General features: G+C 36.9%; 1 protein-coding gene across 4 annotated transcripts in view; it reads right to left on the reverse strand.

The window, feature by feature from the left end:
• The window catches only part of Tll1 (tolloid-like), a 192,911-nt gene that overhangs the window by 17,298 nt on the left and 149,491 nt on the right, over nt 1-26,122 (reverse strand). For all 4 annotated transcript variants that reach the window (XM_006509314.4, XM_011242185.3, XM_006509315.3 and 1 more), the window contains 6 exons: nt 25,860-26,055; nt 23,465-23,590; nt 20,959-21,119; nt 16,609-16,789; nt 11,011-11,136; nt 8,061-8,188 (listed from right to left, as the gene is read on the reverse strand). In XM_006509314.4, coding sequence (XP_006509377.1) covers nt 8,061-8,188; nt 11,011-11,136; nt 16,609-16,789; nt 20,959-21,119; nt 23,465-23,590; nt 25,860-26,055 — 918 coding nt within the window. The remainder of the gene's footprint in view (nt 1-8,060; nt 8,189-11,010; nt 11,137-16,608; nt 16,790-20,958; nt 21,120-23,464; nt 23,591-25,859; nt 26,056-26,122) is intronic.

The following is a 26,122-nucleotide window of genomic DNA, read 5'->3' on the forward strand; positions in this document are numbered from 1 at the left end:
ACCTCCCATGTGGAGGAGAACATTTTGTGGAGGATTGGGGTAATGATTTTGCAAAGGATACCCCATAAATGGCTAAAAGCAGATCAGAATTGATTTACTGCATGTGCTCAGCCCATTCACTGCTTCATTGGAAAATGAGTGACTATTTCACCCTCTAGTGACATTCAGGATGTTTTGAGTGAATAATAGCATCTGTTTAACAAAACGAAGTTAACATCAAATAAAGTGGTTTTGACCTAGCAGGCCATGGGCCATATAAACACTTATGGAGAGCCAAGTGGCTTCAGCTCTCCATCAAACTGCTATTGGAATCAGCCTGAGTTGACAAAGAGCTAAATTACTCAGTGATTCCACAACTAATACTCAATAATACAGGACTTGAGCAGCTCTCATTCATTAGACTATGAGTGAGTTTTCCACTTGAAATAAACAGCAGCTTGTTAGGTCAAGTGCAGAGAATGAGGGGGAGGGTTCTTATTACAAAAATAAGTGCTGAAGTAAGTTGTATGCACTTCCATAGAAGGTCAGACAACTTCAGCTAGAGATTCCAGGGGTCTGGCTTTTGTGCCGTAAAAACACATGTACTCAGATACATGAGTAAAAACTCAGGCCATACAGTTAAGGGGGCAGCTCCACAGAAATAGGAATGGCTTTAAAAATCCTGCTTAGACTTCCAGTCATAAGGTGCACATTGCGCTTTGTATCTGAACTGTCCTTCACGGACTGATGATTGCATGCTTGTTGCCTGCTGGTGCTGCTATTTTGGGGAGACTGTGAGACATGTAGAACATGGGGCTTCACTGGCAGAGTAGGTCAGTAGCGACAGGTCATTGAAGGTTATACTAAGCCCTGGTCCTGCCTCTCTGCCTTGTGATGTGAACAGCCTCTATCACATTGTCCCACCACAATGACCTGAGCAGTTCTGCCATGCCTTCTCCACCATGCTGAACTGCATCCTGTGGACTCATGAACCAACATATGCAGTGTCCTTTTTCGTTGTTTTTATTTCAAGTTGTTTGTCATATTGCCAAAATAGTAACTAATAAATATGATTCATGATACAGTGTTATAGGACATTCACTGATCAATGAATGGATACAGGACACTCAACCCCTTTAACTGATTAAGACAGTGTTATTTTACTTTATTTTTTCCTGTGCTGCAGATTTAACAAGGGCTTCAGAGATGCTGGGCATGTGCTGTATCCCTGAGCTACACCTCAGAACACCAAATTACTTTCTTAAGCATCTACACTAAACCTAAGGATTTGCTACTAAAACCATGAAGGAATATCTATACAAAGATTATAATCCTACAATCTGGGAGGGGGCAGTAATCTAGGTTATAACACAAGACTAAAACACAAGAAATAACCATGGATTCGGATCAGAAAGTCTAATGCACTTTAATAAATCAAACTAAGATTAAAGAGTCCATTGAGAAAGTGGACTCCAGAAAATCAAATAACCCCATTAAAATGGGGTACAGAGCTAAACAAAGAATTCTCAACTGAGGAATACCGAATGGATAAGAAGTACCTGAAAAAAATGTTCAACATCCTTAATCATGAAGGAAATGCAAATCAAAACAACCCTTAGATTCCACCTCACACCAGTCAGAATGGCTAAGATCAAAAACTCAGGTGACAGCAGATGCTGGCGAGGATGTGGAGAAAGAGGAACACTCCTCCATTGCTGGTGGGATTGAAAGCTTGTACAACCACTCTGGAAGTGAGTCTGGAGGCTCCTCAGAAAATTGGACATAATATTACCGGAAGATCCAGCAATACCTCTCCTGGGCATATACCCAGAAGGAGTAACAACTGATAATAAAAACACATGCTCCACTATGTTCATAGCAGCCTTATTTATAATAGCCAGAAGCTGGAAAGAACCCAGATGTCCCTCAACAGAATGGATACAGAAAATGTGGTACATTTACACAATGGAATACTACTCAGCTATTAAAAACAATGAATTTATGATATTCTTGGACAAATGGATGTATCTAGAGGATATCATCCTTAGTGAGGTAACCCAATCACAAAAGAAGTCATTAGATATGCACTCACTGATAAGTGGATATTAGCCCAGAAACATAGAACACCTAAGATACAATTTGCAAAACATAAGAAAATCAAGAAGAGGGAAGACCTACGGGTGGATACTTCATTCCTCCTTAGAATAGGAAACAAAGTACCCATAAAAGGAGTTACAGAGACAAAGTTTGGAGCTAAGACGAAAGAATGGGCTATCCAGAGACTACCCCAACAAACCCAGATACTATTGCATATGCCAGCAAGATTTTGCTGAACTGACCCTGTTATAGCTGTCTCTTATGAGGCTATGCCTGTGCCTGGCAAATACAGAAGTGGATGTTCACAGTCATCTCTAAGATGGAACACAGGGCCCCCAATGGAGAAGCTAGAGAAAGCAACCAAGGAGCTGAAAGGATCTGCAACCTCATAGGTGGAACAACAATATGAACTAACCAGTACCCCCAGAGTACCTCATGTCTCTAGCTGCATATGTAGCAGAAGATGGCCTAGTCGGCCATCACTGGGAAGAGAGGCCTCTTGGTCTTGCAAACTTTATATGCCCCAGTACAGGGGAATGCCAGGGCCAAGAAGTAGGAGTGGGTGGGTAGGGGAGCAGGGCAGGGGGGAGGGTATAGGGAACTTTCGAGATAGCATTTGAAATGTATATAAAGAAAATATCTAATAAAATAAATTTTAAAAAATGTGAGCTCTTGTTTTGCTAATAGTCTATGCATGTAATGACCATGTGTTTCTAGAAACTCATTTTATTCCATGGGTTTTGCTGTAGATTGGAAACTTACACTACATAATCTTGTCCTTAAGCAGCCTATGCCACTTCTTAGACAGCATCTACAAGGGTTCCTTTATTCACAATACAGATATTAGAGGGATGACAAGGCCAGGCAAAGCACACAAACGTTCACAAAGGATCAATAAGATGATGAGCATGATGTCATTTGTCTTAGGTGAAATTTCAAACTAAAAAAATTAAAAAGTCCAAAAATCTCAAAAATAAGAATAAGAAAAAAAGAAAAGAAAAAAGAGAGGAAGGAAGGAAGAAAGGAAGAGAAAAGGAAATAGAAATAAATTGAGCATCTGTGAGATTGAACTGTCTTTGGCTTTTTATTATGAGTGAGAAATATTATTGGATTCAAACAAAGTATTTAAAAGAGAAAAATTGGAGGCCACAGGGAAAAGAGCAAAGGCAACATAAGCCCAGACATCTGAGGAAGGTCCTTTTCTATTCAGTAGCTCTTTCATAATTGAGATCAAGAATAATTTCATTGTGCTATGGCAGGAAATTCTATGAGTTGTACGTAAATATCTTTGCCTTCTACATATTGATACTTTATAAGTTGTAACTACTATATGATAAATCAAGTATCAAACAACATAAGAAATTTGGTCCATTTAGCATGTCTTTGCTTAGTGTGTGTGTGTGTGTTTTATAAAGATTTGCCCAAAATAGAAAAATATACCAAAAATAATGACCAACTGTATTTCTTTGAACCAAGACACAATGAAAGCAGGCATAAAGGCCCACAGCCTCATTCATTCATTCATAAATGTAGACTTATATAAATTTTCAGTAGACTTTTTCTAAGCATCATTGATTAAGTTCTCTTTGTATTCAAAGTTATAATACAATGATCTGATATTTTCATGAAAATCACAGGAACATGCATAATAACTGAGGTCAATGTACCTATTTTCTGTCTCTGCTATAGAAAATGGCTATTAACTTGCTGTCTTAAAGCAACACAACTGTGTCAGACATAAAAAGATCACATGAAAGGGAGGAAAATACTCCTTCTCAGCTAGAGAGGGATCAGAGATGAGAGAAGATAGTTGGAGAGGTAAAAGTGACCACAATTCATTCATCCCATCCATGTGTGAAACCACCAAAGAAGACAAATAATGCACACACAATGCCTCCAGAATTTTAGCTTAGAAAAGATGAACAAATGAAATCCAAATTTGATCCAAACCTGTTTTGGAAATAAGACTTCATTGGAAAACAATGAAGCAATACTGGGAATAGATAATAGAAATATCATAGTTCTTGATTTCAATGTAGCTTACAAAACTGTAATAGCCAAAAGAATATAGTAGCAACATAAAAAATAGACCTCTTAGTTAGACTGATAGAACAGAATAAAGAGTCCATAAATAAAATCATGCATTTATACCCAACTTATTTTTTATGATGATGTCAATAACACACAATAAGGACATTGCTTTCTTTGATAACTGATACTGAAAAAAGTAACTGATATGTACATGTAAATAGAAACTAAGCCTTTACCTCATTCCACATAATAATAATAATAATAATAATAATAATAATAATAATAACAAACCAAAATGGATTAAATATAAGACTAAAACTAAAAGCATCCTTGAATAAAATATAGGAGAAAAAAATCCAAATTCTGTCAGTTGTTCCTTGGAATTAAGACAAATTTAGCCATTTATAGAAAATTAAAATTAAAGTTAAAATTTATATTTTGGGGATCTAAACTAAAAATTGTTTGAATTTTTAACTATTTTCGAGGGTGAGGCCTTATATAAATAATGTAGGAAAATGTAGTAAAAAGAGTAAAGCTATAGGCTGGAGAGATGGCTCAGCAGTTAAGAGCACTGGCTGTTCTTCCAGAGGTCCCGAGTTCAATTCCTAGGAACTACATGGCTGCTCACAACCATCTGTAATGGGATCCAATACCCTCTTCTGATATGCATGAAGACAGCATACGCATATATGCTACACACACACACACACACACACACACACACACACACACACACACACACATTCTCATTTATATAAAATAAATCTTTAAATAAAAAAGTAGAGCTATGCTGGCATAGGACAGACAACTTCAGAAGAAGGTCAAGGAAATCTGGAGTTTCTCCTAATTTAGTAAGAAGTGATGTGAGCTGAGCTGATGGCTCAGGGTAAAAACACTTGTTGCACAGGCCTGACGACTGAAGTGCCAATAACCAGAACACACTTAAAAGCCAGATACCTGCACTGCCCTTGTGCAGAGATGAAATGCAGAAGCAGTAAGTCTCCTGCATCTTAATTGTCAGCTAGCTCAGCATACACCAGAGCCAAGAGAGCCTATCTCAAACAAGGCAGAAGGCCAGGAGCAATGCCCGTAGATGATGCTCCAATCTTTCAACATAGCCTATGGCACATTCCCAAATACATGAATAATCGCACACATATAATAAATAACACATCATGTACATCACACACAAACACGCGCGCGCACACACACACACACACACACACACACACACACACACACACACATCTCTGTGAGGACACACCAAAATGGTAAACATTTAAGAGGCAAAAAGACAAGCCAACCAGACACCCACAGAGTAGGCAATTTGACATGGGGCTTTCAATCTTCATAACTGTAAGGAAATTGCACTAATTTTTATTATCTAAGTTATCTCATCTAAGATATTTTGTTATGGCAACATAAGAGATTAACAGAAGTGAAACACTATAGCCATGAGTTAAGTATGAATACCAAAAAAAAAAAAAAAAAAAAGCAAAACAATCAAACAGTGCTTAACAATCTTTTCAGTCAATCAGTAAGAAATGAAGAAATAATCACTGAAAGGGAAGCAAGTTAAATAGAAATCATTCAGGTTATATTCATAGGACAGCATCTTGCTCAGCCATTTTCAGAGACAGTTCCTTTTGCAGTAAATGAGAACAAATAGAGACCCACAGCTAGACAATGTACAGAGAGTGAGAGGCATTGGAACATTCTATATTCAGCACGATGTCTCCATCAAATCCCTTCCTTTTAGCTCAAGAGAATCCTGAGGAGGAGGAGGAAGAATATTGGAAGAGCCACAGGGAATGGAGGACAGTAAGGAAACCAGGCCTTCTGAACAAGACCTATGTACAAGTAAAGTCACAGAGACTATGGCAGCATGCACAGAGCCTGCACGTGTCTGGGCCACATGGGGTCCCGGCAATGGAGGTACAGAAACAAGCCTTCATCCCTAACCCAGAAGTTATCTCTAATTAACAATTACTCAGAAAAGAAAATGTTGCTTTCTCCAGTGAACTCTCACTGGGTTTACAAACCATTCCTAACTCCTGGTCTCATTCCCAGCTCAGCAGTAGTTGGCCAATACCAAAATGAATTCAGTGACATTTTTGGACAGGCTCTCTGTCCCATAATGCTTTATTAAAGCATTTTTTAACCTTACAGGTCTTTTGTATAGATATTATGATTTCTGGTTCTGTGTTTTTATGGGATTTTCATATATGGGAACTCGCATGCCTCTACTCCTATATGTGTTACTTGTGATTTTTCTTTGCGTCCTTTTTTTTTCAGTGTGCTTTGTCCCATTTCAGTTTGGTTTTGGTTTATCTTATTTCATTTTATTGTTATTATTTTTAGATGTCTGTATATTTTCCACAGAAAACGAGAAAAAAAAAGATGTGGATTTAGATTAGAAGGGGGTGAGGAAGATCTGGGAAGATTTGGGTAAATGGAAACCATAATCAGAATATATTGCATAAATTATATTTTGAACTAGAGAGATGGCTCAGAGGTTAAGAGCACTGAGTGGTCTTCCAGAGATCCCAAGATTAATTCCCAGCAACCACACGGTGGCTCACAACCATCTGTAATGGGATCTGATGTCCTCTTCTGATGTTTCTGAAGGAAGCATCATTGTATGTACATACATTAAATAAATAAATAAATAAATAAATAAATAAATAAATAAATAAATCTTAAAACATTTTTTAAGAAAAAATTCAAAACCAACCAAGTAGCAATAATTTAGAGTATCAAAGTGTTGTGGGATATCATAAACTTTGTCATTTCAATCCCAAGAAAAGAGATACAGTGTTATGGAAGATTTTAGTGAAGCAATGGTTGACTCTAATGGCAGGTGCCACAACACAGAGGAAAGACATTGAGAGAAGTTTGTTGAACAATAATTTTGACAAATTAGATTATCATACATACACAGAAAACCTAAGTACTATATTTTTAAATTTTTATTTAAAGGAGAAAATGTTGAGGGTAACAACGAGAAAAATAATTACTATATATACAAGATTAACGACATATCCTTCAACAAAATAATAAAAACTATAATATCCAGAAAACAATGGGGAAATATTGAAAAGGTACAAAAAAAAATCTATGTCCAATGAAATATCTTTTAAGAGTGAGGCTGCCTCTATTCTATGAAGAATATAAAATATAGCAGCTCAAAGAGAATGGTTAGAATTCAGATGGAAAAAAATACATTTGATATCTATAAGTAAATGTGATCAAGAAAATTTTTATTCTCAACACTACTAATTGAATAGCTTTCTATTAAGCCCATTTGGTGTCAACGGATCATTGTGTCAATCAGCACCTTGGACAGGAGTAAAACACTAAGCTGCCCTAGAACAGAGCCATGCTGTCATCTCAGCATCTAACATCCTTCATCTGAGTAACTGAGACAGTTCTGGAATGCAGATGTATATGCAGCAGAGTACTTATACATTAAATAACTAAAATTTATAAGAAGAGTTATAGATTGCATAAATTAATATTCTTCAAACCACAAGGCAAAATTGATTTTAATTTTAAAAGCCCCACCTTGTCTATGAGACAAATAGAATTTATACAATCAGAAGAATACATTACACCTTTTTTTAGGTGAAGTAATAGTCTATTGTTTTCCAGATGAATTTCTGACTTTTTAAAAATTACTTCATTTATTCTTCCATTTGTAAAAATAATTACCTGTAATGTTAGGCTGAAAATCCTAATGCTTATAGCAATTTTAATAATACCTTTTAAAGAGGCCTGGGAGAACATGGCTTTCACCTTGATCTGAGAAATCAAGTATGTATTTTGTGTAAGTAGAAGAGAAAGCCTGGAAAATTGACTCACGTCAGTTAAATTAAACATTCTTCCCCTTTCTCTGTGGGTTAGCCAAGAAAGACATGGACAATCAGCTTTCTCAAAGGAAGGGGATCACTTACTAATGTGATGCGGTGGCCAGGAATGGCACTGATCACCCACGTGCACTCTTTCCTGCTTGGATACTTGTCTGGCCAGTTGGGACTGGTGATGAGACCACTTGGGCTGTGTATCTTCTGTTCACACTCGGCTGTGACAATAACAATAGTATGAGTTGGTATGGGGGTCTAGTGCAGAACCAGGCCAGAAAACATGCAGCCGATTTGCCTCTTTCTCTGCTGAAAGGTTTCCCTGCAGGCTAACTAACTATAACAGTATTCAATGTTGCCTTTTTCATCTGTTGTAGAAAATCTGTTACTGAACATAATCAGGCAGTGTTTGTAGTCTGAAATGCTGGCAATATATACTTGCCACAAACCACATGAATGTCTAGAAGAATATGAACTTCCATTTTAAACTATTGAATAGGACATCTCAGTCTTTAGTACAGCGATGTACATTGGAAATCAACCATATCAACACTAAGTCTCAGGAAAATACATAATATGTCACCACAAGGAAAAGCCAATGGAATGTGCCGTTTCCTGTTCTTTTTTTGCTGTCAACAGAAACATTACTTAATGATAATTAACATTGTTAAACCATTCTATGACTCATGTGTTAACATTTTCTCTTTCTCTCCTAAAGTTAAATATTCACTCCTATAAATGTCTACATTGCCATTTTAGCTGGCAAAATAAATTAGTCCAAATATCTTTTAGTGGAATGAAGATCTAAGATGAAAAATAACTTCAATGAGTGTCCCAGTAAATTACCATATTGTGTCATTATGTTTCTCACAATTGGTGTCATTTTAGATAAGAGCATATTTGGGAAATTCTTTCTTACATAGATAACACATCTCTTTCATGACAGGGCTCCCCCAGAGTCCAACACAAACTGAATTAAGATAATTTCTATTGCTGTCATGATAGTTTCATTTCTTTCTAAAAGACATTTTATATCACTCTATATTCTCATAGGAAGATCTTGATTTTTAACAGAGGAAAAGAAGAAAAGAAAGAAGAAGAAGAAAAAGAAGAAGAAGGAGGGGGAGAAGAAAAGGGGAGGAGGAGGAAGAGGGGAAGGGGAAGAAGGAGAAGGGGAAGAAAGAGAAGGAGAAGGAGAAGGAAAAGAAGGAGAAGGAGAAGGAGAAGGAGAAGAGGAGAAGGAGGAGGAGGAGGAGGAGGAGGAGGAGGAGAAGGAGAAGGAGAAGGAGAAGGAGAAGGAGGAGAAGGAGAAGAAGAAGAAGAAGACGACGACGACGACGACGAAGAAGAAGAAGAAGAAGAAGAAGAAGAAGAAGAAGAAGAAGAAGAAGAAGAAGAAGAAGAAGAAGAAGAAGAAGAAGAAGAAGAAGAAGAAGAAGAAGAAGAAGAAGAAGAAGAAGAAGAAGAAGAAGAAGAAGAAGAAGAAGAAGAAGAAGAAGAAGAAGAAGAAGAAGAAGAATTATACAGATAGACAATAACTTTATCTAGCAGGCATCAGGCCCAGAACTTCAAAAAACATAAAATTCTGGACTGAAACCTAGTTTCTATTGCCCATATTTGGGCTTTGCCCAACAAAACATGGCATCCGCAGGATCTGCAACAGCCCATGTCAATGTTGGGCTCTCCCTGCTAGGCAGTACAAGGTGCATACTCTACAACACAAGTAGAGGAAAACTCAACCCCTTTGCTGGCAATAAAAATGAACCACAATAGGGAGTATCTGGAAGTCATTCTGTTTAACAGAAAGTTTTCTATAAAATAAGTTCCAGAAAGCTACTGTCAGGAATACATTTGAGCACAGATTCCACATATAATCTGTAAAAGCTGTTTTCCTTTCTTTGAATTACTTTTCATGTCTACAAAATCACTGGGCCTTTTGTCCCAGTCTTTGATTTAGTAGCACGCTCCACCAAGTTATAAACATCCTGTGAATAAATGTAGCAAGCAAAAGTCCTCACTTCCACGTGGTTCTGCACAAAGCCATTACCTCATGGAAGAGGAAGAAAAAACATCCCCTGTGTGACTGTATATGTAAGTAAGTTCCATAAGGATATCATGTATCCTAAGATGTATACAAATTCTGCTCACAGGGTTGTTGATTTTAGAAAGATTCCTCTAACCTTATATACTGATGATGACAGGTATAAAATTTTCTTAATACTTTTCCTTTCAGGAGAAGCTTGCCTCTAATCTAAGTGGGCAATTCCACAGCAAAAACCCCGAAGAAGAAGAAGAAGAAGAAGAAGAAGAAGAAGAAGAAGAAGAAGAAGAAGAAGAAGAAGAAGAAGAAGAAGAAGAAGAACAACAACAACAACAACAACAACAACAACAACAACAACAACAACAACAATAACAACACCTTTCCATTTAGCTCCCAGGAGCCAGAATCAGAATCACTTAACAAAATCTAACTTATTATCATACTACTAGTATGCTTGTTTCCCCTAAACCCTTGCTTAAAACTTTAGATGGCACAGAATCTACCATTTGAGTTTGATATTTAGGATATTTAAAAGAGCATCACTCATGTAGGAGATGTATGTTATATTCAGGGAGGAATATCACACCCAATATAAACCATTTTGGAGGGGTTTACATGTGGAGAGGGTAAAGAACTCGATCTACAAAGACCTGGAATCATGTGGTGAAATTTTGCCTGACAGATGATACTGCAGCAGCTTCTGTGTTACATAAATTTAAACCAAATGCCATCCACGTGTGAACTGCAAAACCCTGAGAGCATTTAATGGAGTGTCCAATAGCATCCTTTGAATCTCTAAGCACTGTACGGAATTCCTTAGTTGTTTATTTTTGATGTTGTTGTTTTGTTTTGTTTTGTTTTGTTTTGTTTTGTTTTGTTTTTTGAGGTTTGTATGGTCAGCAGCAGTGTCATTCACAGAAGTGGTTAACAGCAAGGGAACCACATTTACTCATCCTGTGTGAGATTTGAGGTGTTGTCAAGAGAAGATTATTTTTCACATACCTTCCTTGCAATCATGCTTGTTCTCATGCAACACGAATCCATTCCGGCACTGACACGTGTAACTTCCCATCGTGTTGACACACTCATGCTGACAGCCACCATTATCCTTTGAACACTCATCCTTATCTGGCAAAGATATAAAGCTCTGTTTAGACAGTAGTTCTTTAAACAAACGATATCAGAATGGATTCAGTTCCTTGTGGTTAACTCCGAGGAAAGATAAAATAAGCCACACATTTCCTGGTTTGCAACATAAAGCAAATAAGATTTATAGTGCCTTAGTTTAACTCATCCTTTGTTTGGCTAGGAGTCTTGGACTGTGGATTGTGTTTCTGACAGTACTGCTGTTGGACATTGGTTGGCTTTGTGAGCACATTTGCTCATGGCATTAACTGAGGCTCTACAACATTGATGTTGGGCATAGAGTGACTTTCTGAGAGGTTCTGAGTTTGGAATAGAAACTTCTGGTAGAAGAAAGAGAACCTTTATTTTTCAACTGATCTTTAGCAGTCATTACCAGTTTTTTTGGAAATAAGTTTTAAGTTGTCTGTAGTCTGAATAAAGATAAGAGGTATAGAAAGACACTATTACAACCACAACAGAGACTAAACAAGTTCCTAAGATATGTGTGTAATCACTCTTAGAAATTTCTCAGCATAACTATGGTAGTTTTAAATCAAACTGGTTTTCTTGATTTCAATACAATTTCTTGATTTCAATACAATCAGTACTTTCCTGGTAGAAGGGACTTAGGAGAAATATTAATAATTAATTATTATTAATAATCTGAGAGCAATTTAAAAATGTTCCATTTAGTATTTATACTTAAATATAAAAGATTTGGCTCAAATCAACTCCATTCCCTTCCCTCTTGTTTCTTTTATATCCCTCCATCAGTTGTTTCCTCTGACTTCCTATGTCTCTGTCTTTTGAAATCCCCATGAAATCCACATAGCATTGCCCATATGTTCATGAATGTGGGTTCATCCACAGCAGTATGGGCAGCCTATTAGAGTCCACATGCTTAAGAAAAGCTGTTCTATAGCAGTCACCAGTTTATGAACTCCTCAACTAGGAGTTGAAGAGTTTACTCCTAACTGATTAATTTCTTATAATTGACTAGGATTGATACATGAAAATGTATCAACTCCTCCTGTTAGAGTAACAGAAATCACAGATGTTAATCTCTCTGTAAATTTTCTAAAACATATTTGTTATTCTTCTCTTAAATATAAAAGCCCAGATTTAAAAGCTATGACTGAAAAAAACAGAGTATGTGTGATTTTTTTATTAGGTATATCAGAAATAATACTATGAATATATATGTATATATAAATTTGTTTGTCTTTATTCCTGGTGGCTCACTTCTTGCAAGAAAACTAAATTTTTAAATAGCTTTCTTTCTGAGTAATATAGAATAAGTAGTAGAACTTATTTTATTAATAAATATTAAATTTTCTCATAATTGTTATTGCTAAGTGTATAGAAATAACTGCATATATTATGTTCTTGATTAGAATTTCATCATGAAACAACAATTTTTGAGATTTAAGAATAAAATTTTCTGACTAAGCCTTGATGAAAATAACTATCAACAAATAGAATAGCATGCATATTCAGTTGCATGATTTGAGATAACTCAAAGTTAATTCAAATATATTTTCATCTTATACAAGTATTCAACTAACTGGAACCTAAATAAATTGTATTAGGTATATCAGAATGCTTTTCAGATTTAGACACTCTTTGAGTTATGAGGAAATATGTGATGTGAGAGTTTTTCCTGACAGTTTGTTTCTGTTTAATTCAGAGAAATGTTCCTTAAGGAGAATGTAGAACACCTGAATTCAGCATATCTGTGCAATCATACAGTCATTTACGGGACCTTACGCATGGCACTCACTCTCGTTTGTACGCACCATGCCTTAGCTACACACACAATATGAAGAAGTTTATATCCAGACCTTTGCTAATAATCTATAAGGTACAATTTTTACATTATAAATTCATTAAATAACTTTGTGATACAAAAGATTATATAGTATACACTTACTTTCATATATTTATTCCATTCTATCATTATACAATTACCTCAAAATTCTTCTCTGTAGTTTTGAGATATTTGGGTTTTTTTTTTTTTTTTTGAGACAGGGTTTCTCTGTATAGTCCTGGCTGTCCTGGAACTCACTCTGTAGACCAGGCTGGCCTAGAAGTCAGAAATCTGCCTGCCTCTGCCTCCCTAGTGCTGGGATTAAAGACATGCACCACCATGCTCAGCTGTCTACAGAATTTGTAGAAAAAAGGACTATGCTTTAGCAAATCCCTAAATATTGAGTTTCCAAAGGGGGAAAACTATTAACTTTTAAAATGTACAGTATGTGTGTAGTTTTCTTTCTTATTTTTTAACAAGTAGAGTCATACTGAATTATTTCTTAATTCACCATTACGTTCTACTATAGATACTATTATGCTCAAAACAGTATGAGAAATCTAGCATGTTTTTTTTTCTTCAAGACAAATACACAGCAACGAAGATGGAAAAGCTCCTGTAGTTTAGAATTCTGAAAGATCATCATTAGAGAGCCATTCAGCGTAAATCTTCATCTGCTGCCATCCCTTACTTTCGTCTGAAAGAGCAATTTATGTCAACTAAAATTTCACCTTCCTTTTCTGCAGCAAACATACCACTTAGCTAACAGAAAGAGCCAGGGATTTAGGTGTAAAGTAGATCTAATTATGAATCCAAATTCAAAATATTTTTAAGCTTGAATCTGACAGATTTCTAAGAACTTTCCATAAACCCCAAAGAGCGCATTAGAATTTTCTTCTCCCTAACAGTTACCATGGACTTTACCAAGTACCTACCTATTAAGAAACAGATGTTGCCCCCTTTCCTAATGTCCTAAGGATACTTAGTGTAACAGGTTACCAATGCCAACTGCCAAGGTTCTGGTTAGCATGTATGGTTAAGCACATGACCAGCAGACCAAGATAAACTAAGGAGTAGATCATATTCTGTGATAGGGAGCAGTGCATTTAACTTGTCAGATGTCTCAGCTCGCAGATGAACACATACAAATGAATACAAAGCAGAGTGGGGCTTCCATTGCTTCGTGATTGTGTGTGTGTGGGGGGGGGGGGCGTATTTGGCTTATACTTCTAGATCACAAACCCATCACTAGAAGAAGTCAGGACAGAAACTCAAACAGGGATGAAATCTGTAGAAAGAAGTTGGGACAGAGGCCATGCAGGTAAGCCACTTCTGGGCTTGCTTCCTATGGCTAACTCATCCTGTTTCTTATAGCACCTATGACCACCAGCCCAGGATAGAACTACCCACAATGGGCTGGACCCTCTGTCATTGATCACTAATTGAGAAAATGCCTTACAGCTGGTTTTCATGGAGGCATTTCCTCAACTAAAGCTTCTTTCTCTATTATGGCTGTAGCTTGCGTAAAGTTGGCAAACAAAACTAGCCAATACAAGAGACTGCTAGTCAGCTTGACACACAAACACATTGCTACTAACCTACAACCCTTCCTTTCTTACTCATCCCTAAAACCTTAATTAAAAACATGAATAACTTTAAAAATTCCACCATCTTTACAAATTCCAACACATTAATACCCTTTATAATACCCAAATCTCTTTAAAATTCAAAAGTCTTTTAAATTCAGTCTCTTAATTGTGAGCACCAATAAAATACGTTCTTACTTCAAGTGGGAAAAACCAGGGCACAGTCACAACCAAATCAAAGCAAAACTAGACACCAACATTTAACGTCTGGGATGCACTTCCAATCTTCTAGACTCCTCTACTGAGCATGGGTCAACATCACTCTACATACTCATCTTGTATAAAATTTTTTGAAATTAACTAAAATTATATAATTTATATGTACACAATTGTTCATTAGAGGATTGACATAAATACTAATTCCAGAGTTGCTTTATGAACATAGTTATATCAGGGAACTTGCATTATAGCTGATATTGGATTATCATATACTACATATGCATATACTGATTTTGGATGCTGCTGAGGGATATGGCTACTTCACAAAGCTCACAGAGCACACAAGTTTGCATGTACCAGATCACCAGCTATGTGCCTTCTTACATCCATGTCATAAGTGAAACAAAGTTATTTTATACATCAATGCTACTGTTCACAGAGCACTGCCTGGCCAAAAGTAATGAAGTGAATTTTAAACTTAAGGAATCTATAGAGTTAAGCATACTTAGTAGTCAGGATTTGGCTAATAAATCTTTTAAAGACTTTTTAGATAGAATATACATTTAAAGTAATGTAAAAGATCCAGATGTTTTGAATGGTTTAAAAAAAATCATTCATTTCATAAATTTAACTTTTAAAATAAATATTTAGATAGCACAAGGGTAGGCAGTCTTATCCTCATCTAACCACTGGATCACATAAAAATTTTAAGATATAGATCAGCTACAAAATAAATAGGTAGGTCTGAAAATGTCTTTCTTTTACTAGAGTAGGACATTAAAATTCCAGTTTGATTAAAATAAATCCTAAATCAATGATTGAAGAGAATTTTTAAAAGGTAATTAAATCTGAGAGAAAGGAAGGCTGGAGAACAAGGGAGCAAGATAGGGTAACATGGAACTCAATAGAGTTTGTGAACATTAACTTCAATTACACTGAACACTCAGGCAGACCGTGGACATTGTAGAGCTCACTCATTTTAAGCAGAGGGAAGATGGCATAAATGGAATTTAAATTAACTCAATCTAAATTACCTACTATTAAAGCATAGTTGGAATTCGGTTGTGTTAAATAGGTTAGTAGCTACACAGGCAGAATAGAGTTCTATGGTAAGGTTTAGTACAACCCATTTTTGAAAGTCAGAAGAATGGTTTAGTGAAAAGTGAATCTAAAATGGAGTAAATATGATTTGCTCATGTTTATATATATTTTTATAAAATCTATGTTTTTTTACATTTTAGCTTTTTATGTAAAAATGTACTTTTAATTACTTTTAAAGTATACTCACAGTCACAAGCCATTAAATGTTAGATAGTGTTATATTTATATAAAGTATAAGTAAATTACATTTCCATATTTCTATGGAAAGCTACAAACTTTATATAAATGTAATTTATAAAAATTATATTTCTATACTTAGCACAATGATTTCTGTAGAAACTAGAGAAAATATGACATTAGTTTTAGCCTAACCTAATAAAGAAATATAAAACAGGAAAACAAATTTAGTGCTCAAATGAAATCACATTTACTAAGTCAATAAATGTTATTTGGAAAATCTGCCCATTTTGGGAAAGCCTGGTGCCATTATTACCACACACATGCAGTGAATAGTCAGAACATGAAACTATTCTAGTCCTCATACGAGCCTTTGCCTTACTTTAATTTTATATATGAGCTAATATTCAAGGACAGCATTTCATTGGGACCTATAAAACTTATATACTAACACTGGCATTAACTGAGCTGCCAAGCCTAGCATAGGCATTCCACATGCTTTCCGCTTACAAAAGGAGTGATAGCAGTTAAAAGAACACACTGAAAGACAGAACTCCTGTACATACATCATGTGCACACTTATACCTGAGAAAAAATGTGCTTTGAAGCCCTTCTTGGATACAGTGTTGTCTGACTTGAATTCAATCCTCATGTTGTTGAAATGGGAAGTCATCACTTCAGGTATGTCAGCGCCACAGAACTTGCCATGCAGTTTAGACTCAGAGGAAAGGCCGCTCCAGATCTCCACGTAATCGTATTTGCAAACCTGGACAAACATGGTTGCCGTGATCACCAATTAGAGAGAACAATATGATTGCCATTGATGTTAGAGAAACCTGCCATGGTTTTAGTTCATTAGTCTCTCAGGAGTACTACAGGGATTAACTCGGAGAAGAACATCCAGCAGGAATCAACTGTGGGGCAGAAAGCGTGAAGGTTCACGAAGTTTATTGTGGAAAAACTCCCAGAGACATGCACTTTGATCAATTTCCTTATAGGATTCACAGCATGTGTCTTACAAAAATACCAAAATCTGAGGAGAATTAAGATGAGCACTGGTTGAAAGGCCAGTATCTCAGAAAGAAAATAATCTGCCTGTTGCTGCCTTCTATTTATATTTCTTTTAAATCTTGGAACGAATTAAGAAAGCATTTGCCACATCTTATCTGACACCAATGATGAATACATAAAACTGATTTCCACATTTTTCCTGAAATGACAACTATCAAGAGAAGCCATCCTTCCCATTTTGGGAATGAACAAACACATTTTTCTGTGTTAAGATTCTTTTATATATTATATACAGGGGCATACAGATCTCATGTGCTTGTGGTTGAACAACAAACAGTCCGGAGTGGGGTTTAGACCAGTGCTGTGTCCTGGAAGCATGATACCCTGCCCATGCAGCACGAATCCTAAGTCCAAGATGAAGATACGCAGAGTGTGGTAATAAGTTCCTGTCTTTAAAGTTAACTAGAAGGCTCGTGTTCCTTCATTTCCTGCAGGGTTAGGTACTGTAGGTAATTTCATAGGACATCTACAGGATTGTAAACAAATGCTAAATCTCTTCGTGGAATAAGCCATGGATTTGTGACAAAATAGAGTAAGCTTGTCTGATTTATTTACCTAGCATCGTGAAAACACAAGGACTCAGCAGAATGCCAAGTGTCCTTAAGCAATTTCATGGCCTCTAACAGATGTTTCCACAGCACACTCTTCCCAAGCTCGCACAGAGAATATTCTGCAGAATTCATCGTGCATGAAAAACTTTTATTATATAAACGTGTAATTAGCAAAGTTTAACAGTGCATACAATTGAACCCCAGGGCATGATCTGTGCTTCAAAGTATGTCAACGCAAATCACTGGGAGGTTTTTGTGATATTAATTAGGTGCTAAATAAACAAACTACTACTGGGAAAGAGCGAAGTAATTTTTCTAAATACTTCGTTAGTCTGCGGTATTTATTTAGAGAGAAATCCATTCTAAATGATAGCTTCAGATGCTGACTGTGTTTGCTATGGACTTTCCTATGGGACATTAGTAGAGGGAATACAGCAATGAAGTTTTGACTTTTTCTTATATTTTATAAGTCAATGTTTTGCTTAGGCTTAATGTGAAGAGTTAAGTTATTAAGCTACGAAACACACAGAATGTTGAAATAGCTTTCCGCACAGAAACACCATTATAAGTTTAAGAATTCTGGCATATGCTAAGGAGTTTACAGCCAGCTATTCTGTGAATGGTGGCTGTTACAAAGAGAATAGGCTTTCTAGAGCACAAAGCTGCATTTGTATGGAAACACCTCTGTTCCCTCCTCCTGCACACAAACCCCTTTTCTTCTCACACCATATGTCAATTCAAAATGTCTCTCCAGACACAACCAATAGCTGCAGCGATAATTATGATCCTAGAGCTAATTCAAAACTCAGTTAATATCAAATCATGGACTGGGAAGGAAAGGTCATTTCAGAAAAGTGCCCAGCATGTAAAAGCTTTTTCTAATTGTCTTATGAAAAATATCAATCTCTTCATTTCAGTGTTCAACCTAATTTGAGCTAATTGGTAAGGAAAAGTTATATTCCACATGAGTTAAATATGTCTAAAGGATTAATTGATTCCCATCATTATTTACACATGACATTAGAAGAAAATAATCTAAATCAACATATTGACTTGTGTGTGTATGTGTGTGTGTTGTCTGCATCTTCACGTGATTGTATCTGTAGTGTCCATCCACATTTATAGGTCAAATGCCAACTTTGGTTCTCATTTTTCATGAGCTGTCCACTTCCCTTTTATGTTTCTGTTTTAGGGTTTCTCATGTAACCCAAGGGTCACTAATTAGCCTAGACTGAACACCCAAAAAGCCCTGTGGATCCTCCTGTCTGTCTTGGCCTTCCTAGTGTTGGGATCCTGAGAACTGACGACCATGCCTAGCTTTCTTTGTAGGTGCTGGGTACAGATATCAGGTCCACATGGTTGTACAAAGGGCACTTTACCAAATCACCTTTCTACTTATCCAAGCCAAGTAATTTTTGTGATTCTATATTTCCCTAAAATGCCTAAGTTTACTACCCAAAACTCATCCACCATATTTACCTCAAAGTCTGTAAAGGAATTTTTATATCTACATAAAATAACGTAATAACTACAGATTGAATTATTGGAGACAAATAATATTTCAAAAGCAGTAAAAGGACAGGGAGAAGAAGGAACAAGTGCCAAAAATGAGTACAGCAAAAGAGTTGTGAAAAAAATCTACAAAAAAAAAAAAAAAAAAAAGCCCCGGGGTACACATACATTTTTCATCCCATGTTTGACAATTTGTTCTAGGTATGCAGTAAAGGCAGAGTCACTTTTCATTATACTTAGTGTAGCTAAGTCATGTGCAAGTAAATATAAATGCAGAAAAAATTCATTATAGTTAGTAGAATTAAATAATAGTTAATTAAATTTAAATGAAGAAATGTAAGATAGAAGAAAGGAATCAGAAAGGGGTCTTAATAGAAATCTGAGCCATCAAGGAAATGTGCTTTGTTTATAAACATAATCCAGTAAATCCAAAACCCAACGGATATTTCCTTGTTATCATCCTAAGCACTGAATGCACCTGTATTTGCTATATGTATGGGTAACCCACAGACATTTCCAAATAAGTGATTGCACAAATTTCAATGTGGTCACCTGTCAAAAAACTGAGCCTTCAATATAGTAAGCTATATTTTGAAAAGGAATAATAACTTCCACTAAATTTATAATTTCTTAGGTTAAAATTAACATTCGGGTATGTAAATCACAAACATAATTCATAATGAAAAACTATATACATCTGAAAAATATACCAATATCCAAAAGTTGACCCTTCCTTCCTTCCTTCCTTCCTTCCTTCCTTCCTTCCTTCCTTCCTTCCTTTCTTTCTTTCTTTCTTTCTTTCTTCCTTTCTTTTTTTTTTTTTTTTTTTTTTTTTTTGGTTTTTTTGAGACAGGGTTTCTCTGTATAGCCTTGGCTGTCCTGGAACTCACTTTGTAGACCAGGCTGGCCTCAAACTCAGAAATCCGCCTGCCTCTGCCTCCTGAGTGCTGAGATTAAAGGCGTGCGCCACCACGCCTGGCTTCATACCTTTCTTATAAGTGAATATTTTTGTTCTCATTTAACCTATTTTTGTTTTTTTATTTATGATTTTTCTACAAATACCTATGTGATATGGAAGCTTATCCTAAATATTGGACATCAAATTAACAGAAAACTCCTTCTGGTAATTTTCAGTCTCCCACACAAATCTAAGTAAATCCCACACAAGCAGAATTGTGATAGCATTTCCTATAGGCTCTGTCCAACACTTACTCAGCAATAGCCTGCTAGGAAGGAGCCTGGCTCACTATAAGGACTGTTCAGCTTCTCTCTCTCTCTCTCTCTCTCTCTCTCTCTCTCTCTCTCTCTCTCTCTCTCTCTCTCTCTCTCTCTCTCCCTTCCCTCCCTCCCTCCCTCCATCCCTCCCTCCCTCCCTCCCTCTTTTGCTCAGGCTCTCTATCTCTCCCTCTCAGTCTCCTTCTCCCTCTCTCTCTTCCCTTCTCTCTCTCCCTCTCCCCTCCCCTTTCCCTACCTGTTTCTAGCCAGCCTCGTCCCCTCTTGCTCTCTTTTTCTCTCCTCTCTTTCTGTTCTCCTCTGTTCCCCTTTCTCTGCCTCTAACAGCTTCTCAGGCTCCCTTGTAGGATGGCTTGATTGTTGCAAGACACTTGGCAGGGACCGCTGAGGTGTTCCCTACAGCCTAAAGCAGACCAGAAAGTACTTGCAGAAAGGAGCAATGGGGAAAGGAAGAGGACATTTGTATAAACGCATCGCATCCTGTTCTCCTCTTTCTTTTAAGCTTGTCAGACTGCCCTTGGGGGGTTCTCAAAACATGGGAAACTTACATTTAACATTGCTCACTTACTTCATTGCCTTCCAATTCAAAAAACTCAAACTTCACAGAGATTCTGTACTGGCTTGGCGCGATCACTTGCCACACACAGTTTTTGTTTGGAGGGTACTCTTTGGGCCAGCCGGGGGTGGTTATGGTGCCATTGAGCTTCGTCAGAAGTCCTCCGCAAGCAGCTGGAAGAGAGGAGGAAAAAGAGCTCCTTAACAAAGATGCTCCGCTCTGAGCACCTCCACTTCGCCATCTCTGCATTTAATGTGAAGCAGCGTCTAGTTGTCAGGCCTAGGAGCTGCACGCTATGTCCTGAGGTTTTACTTAAAGAACTTTATCATTAAAACCCATTCATAGCTACTAATCAATAGCTTTGGGCAAAGCAAATTATGGCCACAGTACAATGCTTTAAATTGCTTCAAAATTTAAGTGAATAATATTAAGCCAGTTCCAAGTTTCCTTTTTCTTCTAAATGCATGGAAAATATCTTACAATATTGTGATGCCTGGAAATTTTAAATAAAATTATTTTTGTGAAATTAGTATAATTGTGGCAGCTAAGATATTGGGGCAGCTATATATAGAGAATGCTGATAGATAGCTGATTGGTAGATGATGGCTAAATAGAAATAGATAAATAACTGAGAGATGATAGATTGATAAATATATACATGATTTTAGATAGATATACATAAATGTTATATGTGGATATATATCCATATATATATGGATAGATAGATAGATGATAGATATTGAGATAGCATGCAATATTCTAATAAAATAAGACCAAACCCACTATTTCAAATTACCATACTTTATTCCAAGGCAAGTAAGACTATTTGAAGTACACTAGCAAGAAAGATAAAATAATTGAAATAACATATTATTCCAAAGCACTATATTTAACAAGTCTTTTTCTTTTTTATTAATCTTCTTAGAATGGACATTTTATATTTCCTTTCTTTGTTCCTACTGAAATTACCAAAATCAGAGTATCACAAGACAAGATGAATAAAATGAGCACATGCTATCCCCAGCTCACAACTGCTTCCTAGGATATCTAATAGCTGCCTGAGATGGCTGCTTTGTTCACATGCTTATGTAAACATAGGTGCATTCACATGTTTATGTAAGCATAGGCATGTTCACATGTGCATGTAAACATGGGTATGTGCATATTTCATAGCATGTTAGTAAACATTTAAAGTGACTCATACTCATTTGTACTGGGTTTTTGATGAGAAGATTTATTTCTAGGAACTGCATGTAAGGAATAGTCATGTTAATCTAGGGGTGCAGCTCAGTGGTACAGCACTGCCTATGATATGTTAGGCTCTGGCTTGGAGAGGCAGACAGAAATAAGGCAGATAGAAATAAGAAAAGTTAATAAGAGTCATGTTATTTTAGGATTGGTACACAATGTGCTCTTTAAGAATACGACACTTTCTCTGTCACTATGATTTCTGCACCCAGTACCGAGAAGAGGCTGACAGTTTGATACGTAGGATGGAGACTTGGAAGTCAAATAAGAATTCAGACTGTCAAGAAATAAGGAGGAAGGGTCATTTTTTTTTAAAGCCAGCAACACAGAATCAAACATGAAGCAAAGAGTTTTACTGCCTTTGGTGTTTATTGGTGTTTATATGTAATCACAGTAGATCCAAAAGGCTTAGTTTTATGAGATTTATACTTTGGTGGTAAGACTCTGAATTAAATATATATATATAAACTATATAAATATGATATATATATATATATGTATGTATATGAAGGTGAAACAGCAGAAATCTTGAGAGAGATTGAAAGGAGGGAAGATCAGCTAATATGCTCTGGCTTTACTCTGAGAAATGAAGCCTGTATGAAATTATCATTCCTGTTAACAAAACATTATACATAAACCCTCATGTGAAATCTCAATGACAAAATGTAAATAACCACAAAAATGTCATCGTATAATAATTTTTATTGCATAAATTATATTTAGATTTGTGCTAAATGCTTATGTCTGTGCTGAAGATACGATGGTAAGATTGGGGCTGGTTAGTGTAACGAGCAAACATTTGTGGTCTATGCATATAGTATGTCAAGAAAATGATAAAGACAAATGTCATAGAACCACAGAACAGAAGGGAGGGCCGAGTGTACAGATACAGGGAAGGAGAATACATGACTGCGAATGATGAGGGATGGGTGGGTGGATGCACACAGAGCAAGATGCAGGGGAAAGTAGAGCTATAGTCAAGTACATGCTTCATAACCAAAAGTCAAAGGGGGCCAATAGCCAGAGAACAGGTGAGCTTTCATGTCAGCCATGGTTGCTATGGAAGAAAATACAGGAAACACAGGGGGAGGAGGAGAGAGAGAGAGAGAGAGGAGAATGGAGAGGGGAGAGGGGGGAGGGGAGAGGGGAGAGGGGGGAGGGGGGAGGGGAGAGGGGAGAGGAGGGAGGGGGGAGGGGAGAGGGGAGAGGGGAGAGGGGAGAGGGGAGAGGGGAGAGGGGAGAGGGGAGAGGGGAGAGGGAGAGATCCCACCTTCACAGCTTCTTCTGTCTGGCCCCAGTTCATAGCCAGGCTCACAGGCACACTGGTAGCTGCCTAGTGTGTTAAGACACCTCTGTTCACAGCCTCCTCGGTCAGGTTTGGCACACTCATCTTCCTCTATAAAATCAAGAAAGATACAGTACAACTGCAGTTGACTGAAATAGGGACTGAAATATGATGTTTAGTGGCTCTGAAAAAAAAGCGGACAACTCATTTCTCAGCAAAGGTTCTAATACTTGACTGTGTGACATAGGAAGGAATGGCATGACAACCTAATCCACAGAACAAGAGACCAGAAACCTACCTGATGGAGGGACAACTGAAGGTCCTTATCTCACACACACCGTATTTTGTTTCTGAACTTAAGGGCAGATGGAGATTATTAAATCACAGAGGGGTTTTGGGGTTAAGTTGAAAAAGAACAGCAACACTTAATGATATCACAGCAAAATTTGTTAAATATATTTCAGAACACCCTTCTAGAGGCTGGAGACACACAGCTGAGGGGCAGAATATATTATTTGCATATGAGAACAACATATGAAAACCTGGGTTGAATTTCCATCCTGTGCACACACAGACATACAAATACCACATGCACACAGCCACATACCACACAAATTATTTAAACAAATATCTTCATCAAAAAAGTAAGCTGTAGTGTTTATAAATTTAAAAAAAAATGAAATTTAGTAGTTGTCTAGAACTCTTCATGCTTCGGTATTTTTAATATAAATTAAGAATGGAAACAGGCAACCTCAGGAAATAGGAGGTTAGGGGGACCCTCCCAAATGCACCAGAGACCTGAAAGGTAAGGGACTCTCAGGACTCAAAGGGCGGGACCTGAGATGAAATACTCCACAGTAGGGAGAGGGAATTTATAGAGCCCACCTTCAGCAGGAAGACAGGACATCAAGTGAGGGGTGGGGTTGTCATTCCACAGTCACATCTAAGACTCCTGTCTGAAAGAATTACGGGGATGGAAATGGAGAAGAGCCTGAGGAAAAGGAGGCCCAGTGACAAGCCCAAAGTGGAATCCAGCTCAACGGGAGGTCCCAAGGCCTGACACTATTACTGAGGCTATGGAGTGCTCACAAAAAGCGATCTATCATGACTGCCCTCCGAAAGACCCAACAAGCAACTGAAAGAATCAGATACTGATATTTGCACCCAATTAATGGACAGAAGCAGCTGACTCCTGTTGTTGAATTAGGAAAGGCTGAAAGAAGCTGAGGAGAGGGGTGTTCCTGTAGGAGGATCATCAGTCTCAATTAATCTGGACACTCAAAATCTCTCAAACACTGTACCAGGTGGTACAGACAGCATACACCATCTGATATGAGGCCCCCAAGACACATACAGTAGAGGACTTCTGGGTCTGCATTCATTCAGAGATGATGCACCTAACCCTCAAGAGACTGGAGACTCCAGGGAGTTTAGAGTTCAGGTGGAGTGGGGGTTGGGGGGCATCCATGTGGAGACAGGGTGGGGTGGGGAGCAGGTATGGGATGTGGAGCAGTTGGAGGGTGGATGGAGGTGGTGGGGAATGGAATATGGAGTATAAAAAATAAATTAATTTTTAAAAAGTTATCCAGATTGCACATAGAAAAAACATACATTTATATAAATATAATGTCTTATTTAGTGTATAAAATATATAAAATATATCAATTTTATATTACATAATGAATAAATATTAATACATGATAAACTTCAGTCCAATTTTTCTCTGATACAGATATAATATGTATTATTTTTAAATGCACACAGACTTGGTACTCCATAATTTTATTCTTCATAAATAAATGAGTATAGATTATGTAAATACAAACACCTTATGGAGATACGTATCAGAAAAACATTAAGCACTTTGACAGCTAAACACACAATCACAAGAAACAATGTTTCTACCATTGTGACATGTGACATATCCAGAAAAAAATCTACCATGTCAATATATTTTTAATGAATTTATATAGCTGAAGTGATAGCTTTATCTTCATTTCAATTTATATAGCAAATTCCTGAGCAACTCTTGTTGAAAATGAACTGTGCTATTTAAATAATGAAAACACTTCGATATCTGCTGGTGAACTTGGCATACACAAATTAATCCACTTATCCTATAAAAGTCCTTTCATAGGAAAATGTATTTGTTCTTCCTATTTTCATTCAAACATGATACACTTCAAATAAATGTCCTACATGTAAGTTTGATACAACTTTTGCAGTAATATAGGATCATATTTTTCCTAGTAATGCACACTAGTTATAGAATGTGAGGACATACTTCAACTTTCAATGATCTCCAATCCAATTCTGCCAAGATTCAAAGCCTAATGCCCTGAATACCTCACCCAAAAAAAACTAAGATGTTGCAGATTACCTTTAAAAAAGTTCGCAGCAAACCCTGCCTTGTTCACAGTCCCGTCAGAGACAAACTTCATCCACAGGGTGTTGGAAGTAGACCTTATATCTTCAGGTTTGTCATAACCACAGAACCGTCCTATCAAAGGGCTGTTCTCACTGGCTCCATCTCGAACTTCTAGGTGGTCATAGGCACAGCTGTCATGTCTTTCGATCTACAATAGGAAATTGTAAAAATTACTTGTCTCATTAATAGATATCAATAAGACAAGTGGAATGGGA

Source organism: Mus musculus, chromosome 8, assembly GCF_000001635.26.
Source record: "Mus musculus strain C57BL/6J chromosome 8, GRCm38.p6 C57BL/6J".
Classification (NCBI taxonomy): Eukaryota; Metazoa; Chordata; class Mammalia; order Rodentia; family Muridae; genus Mus; species Mus musculus.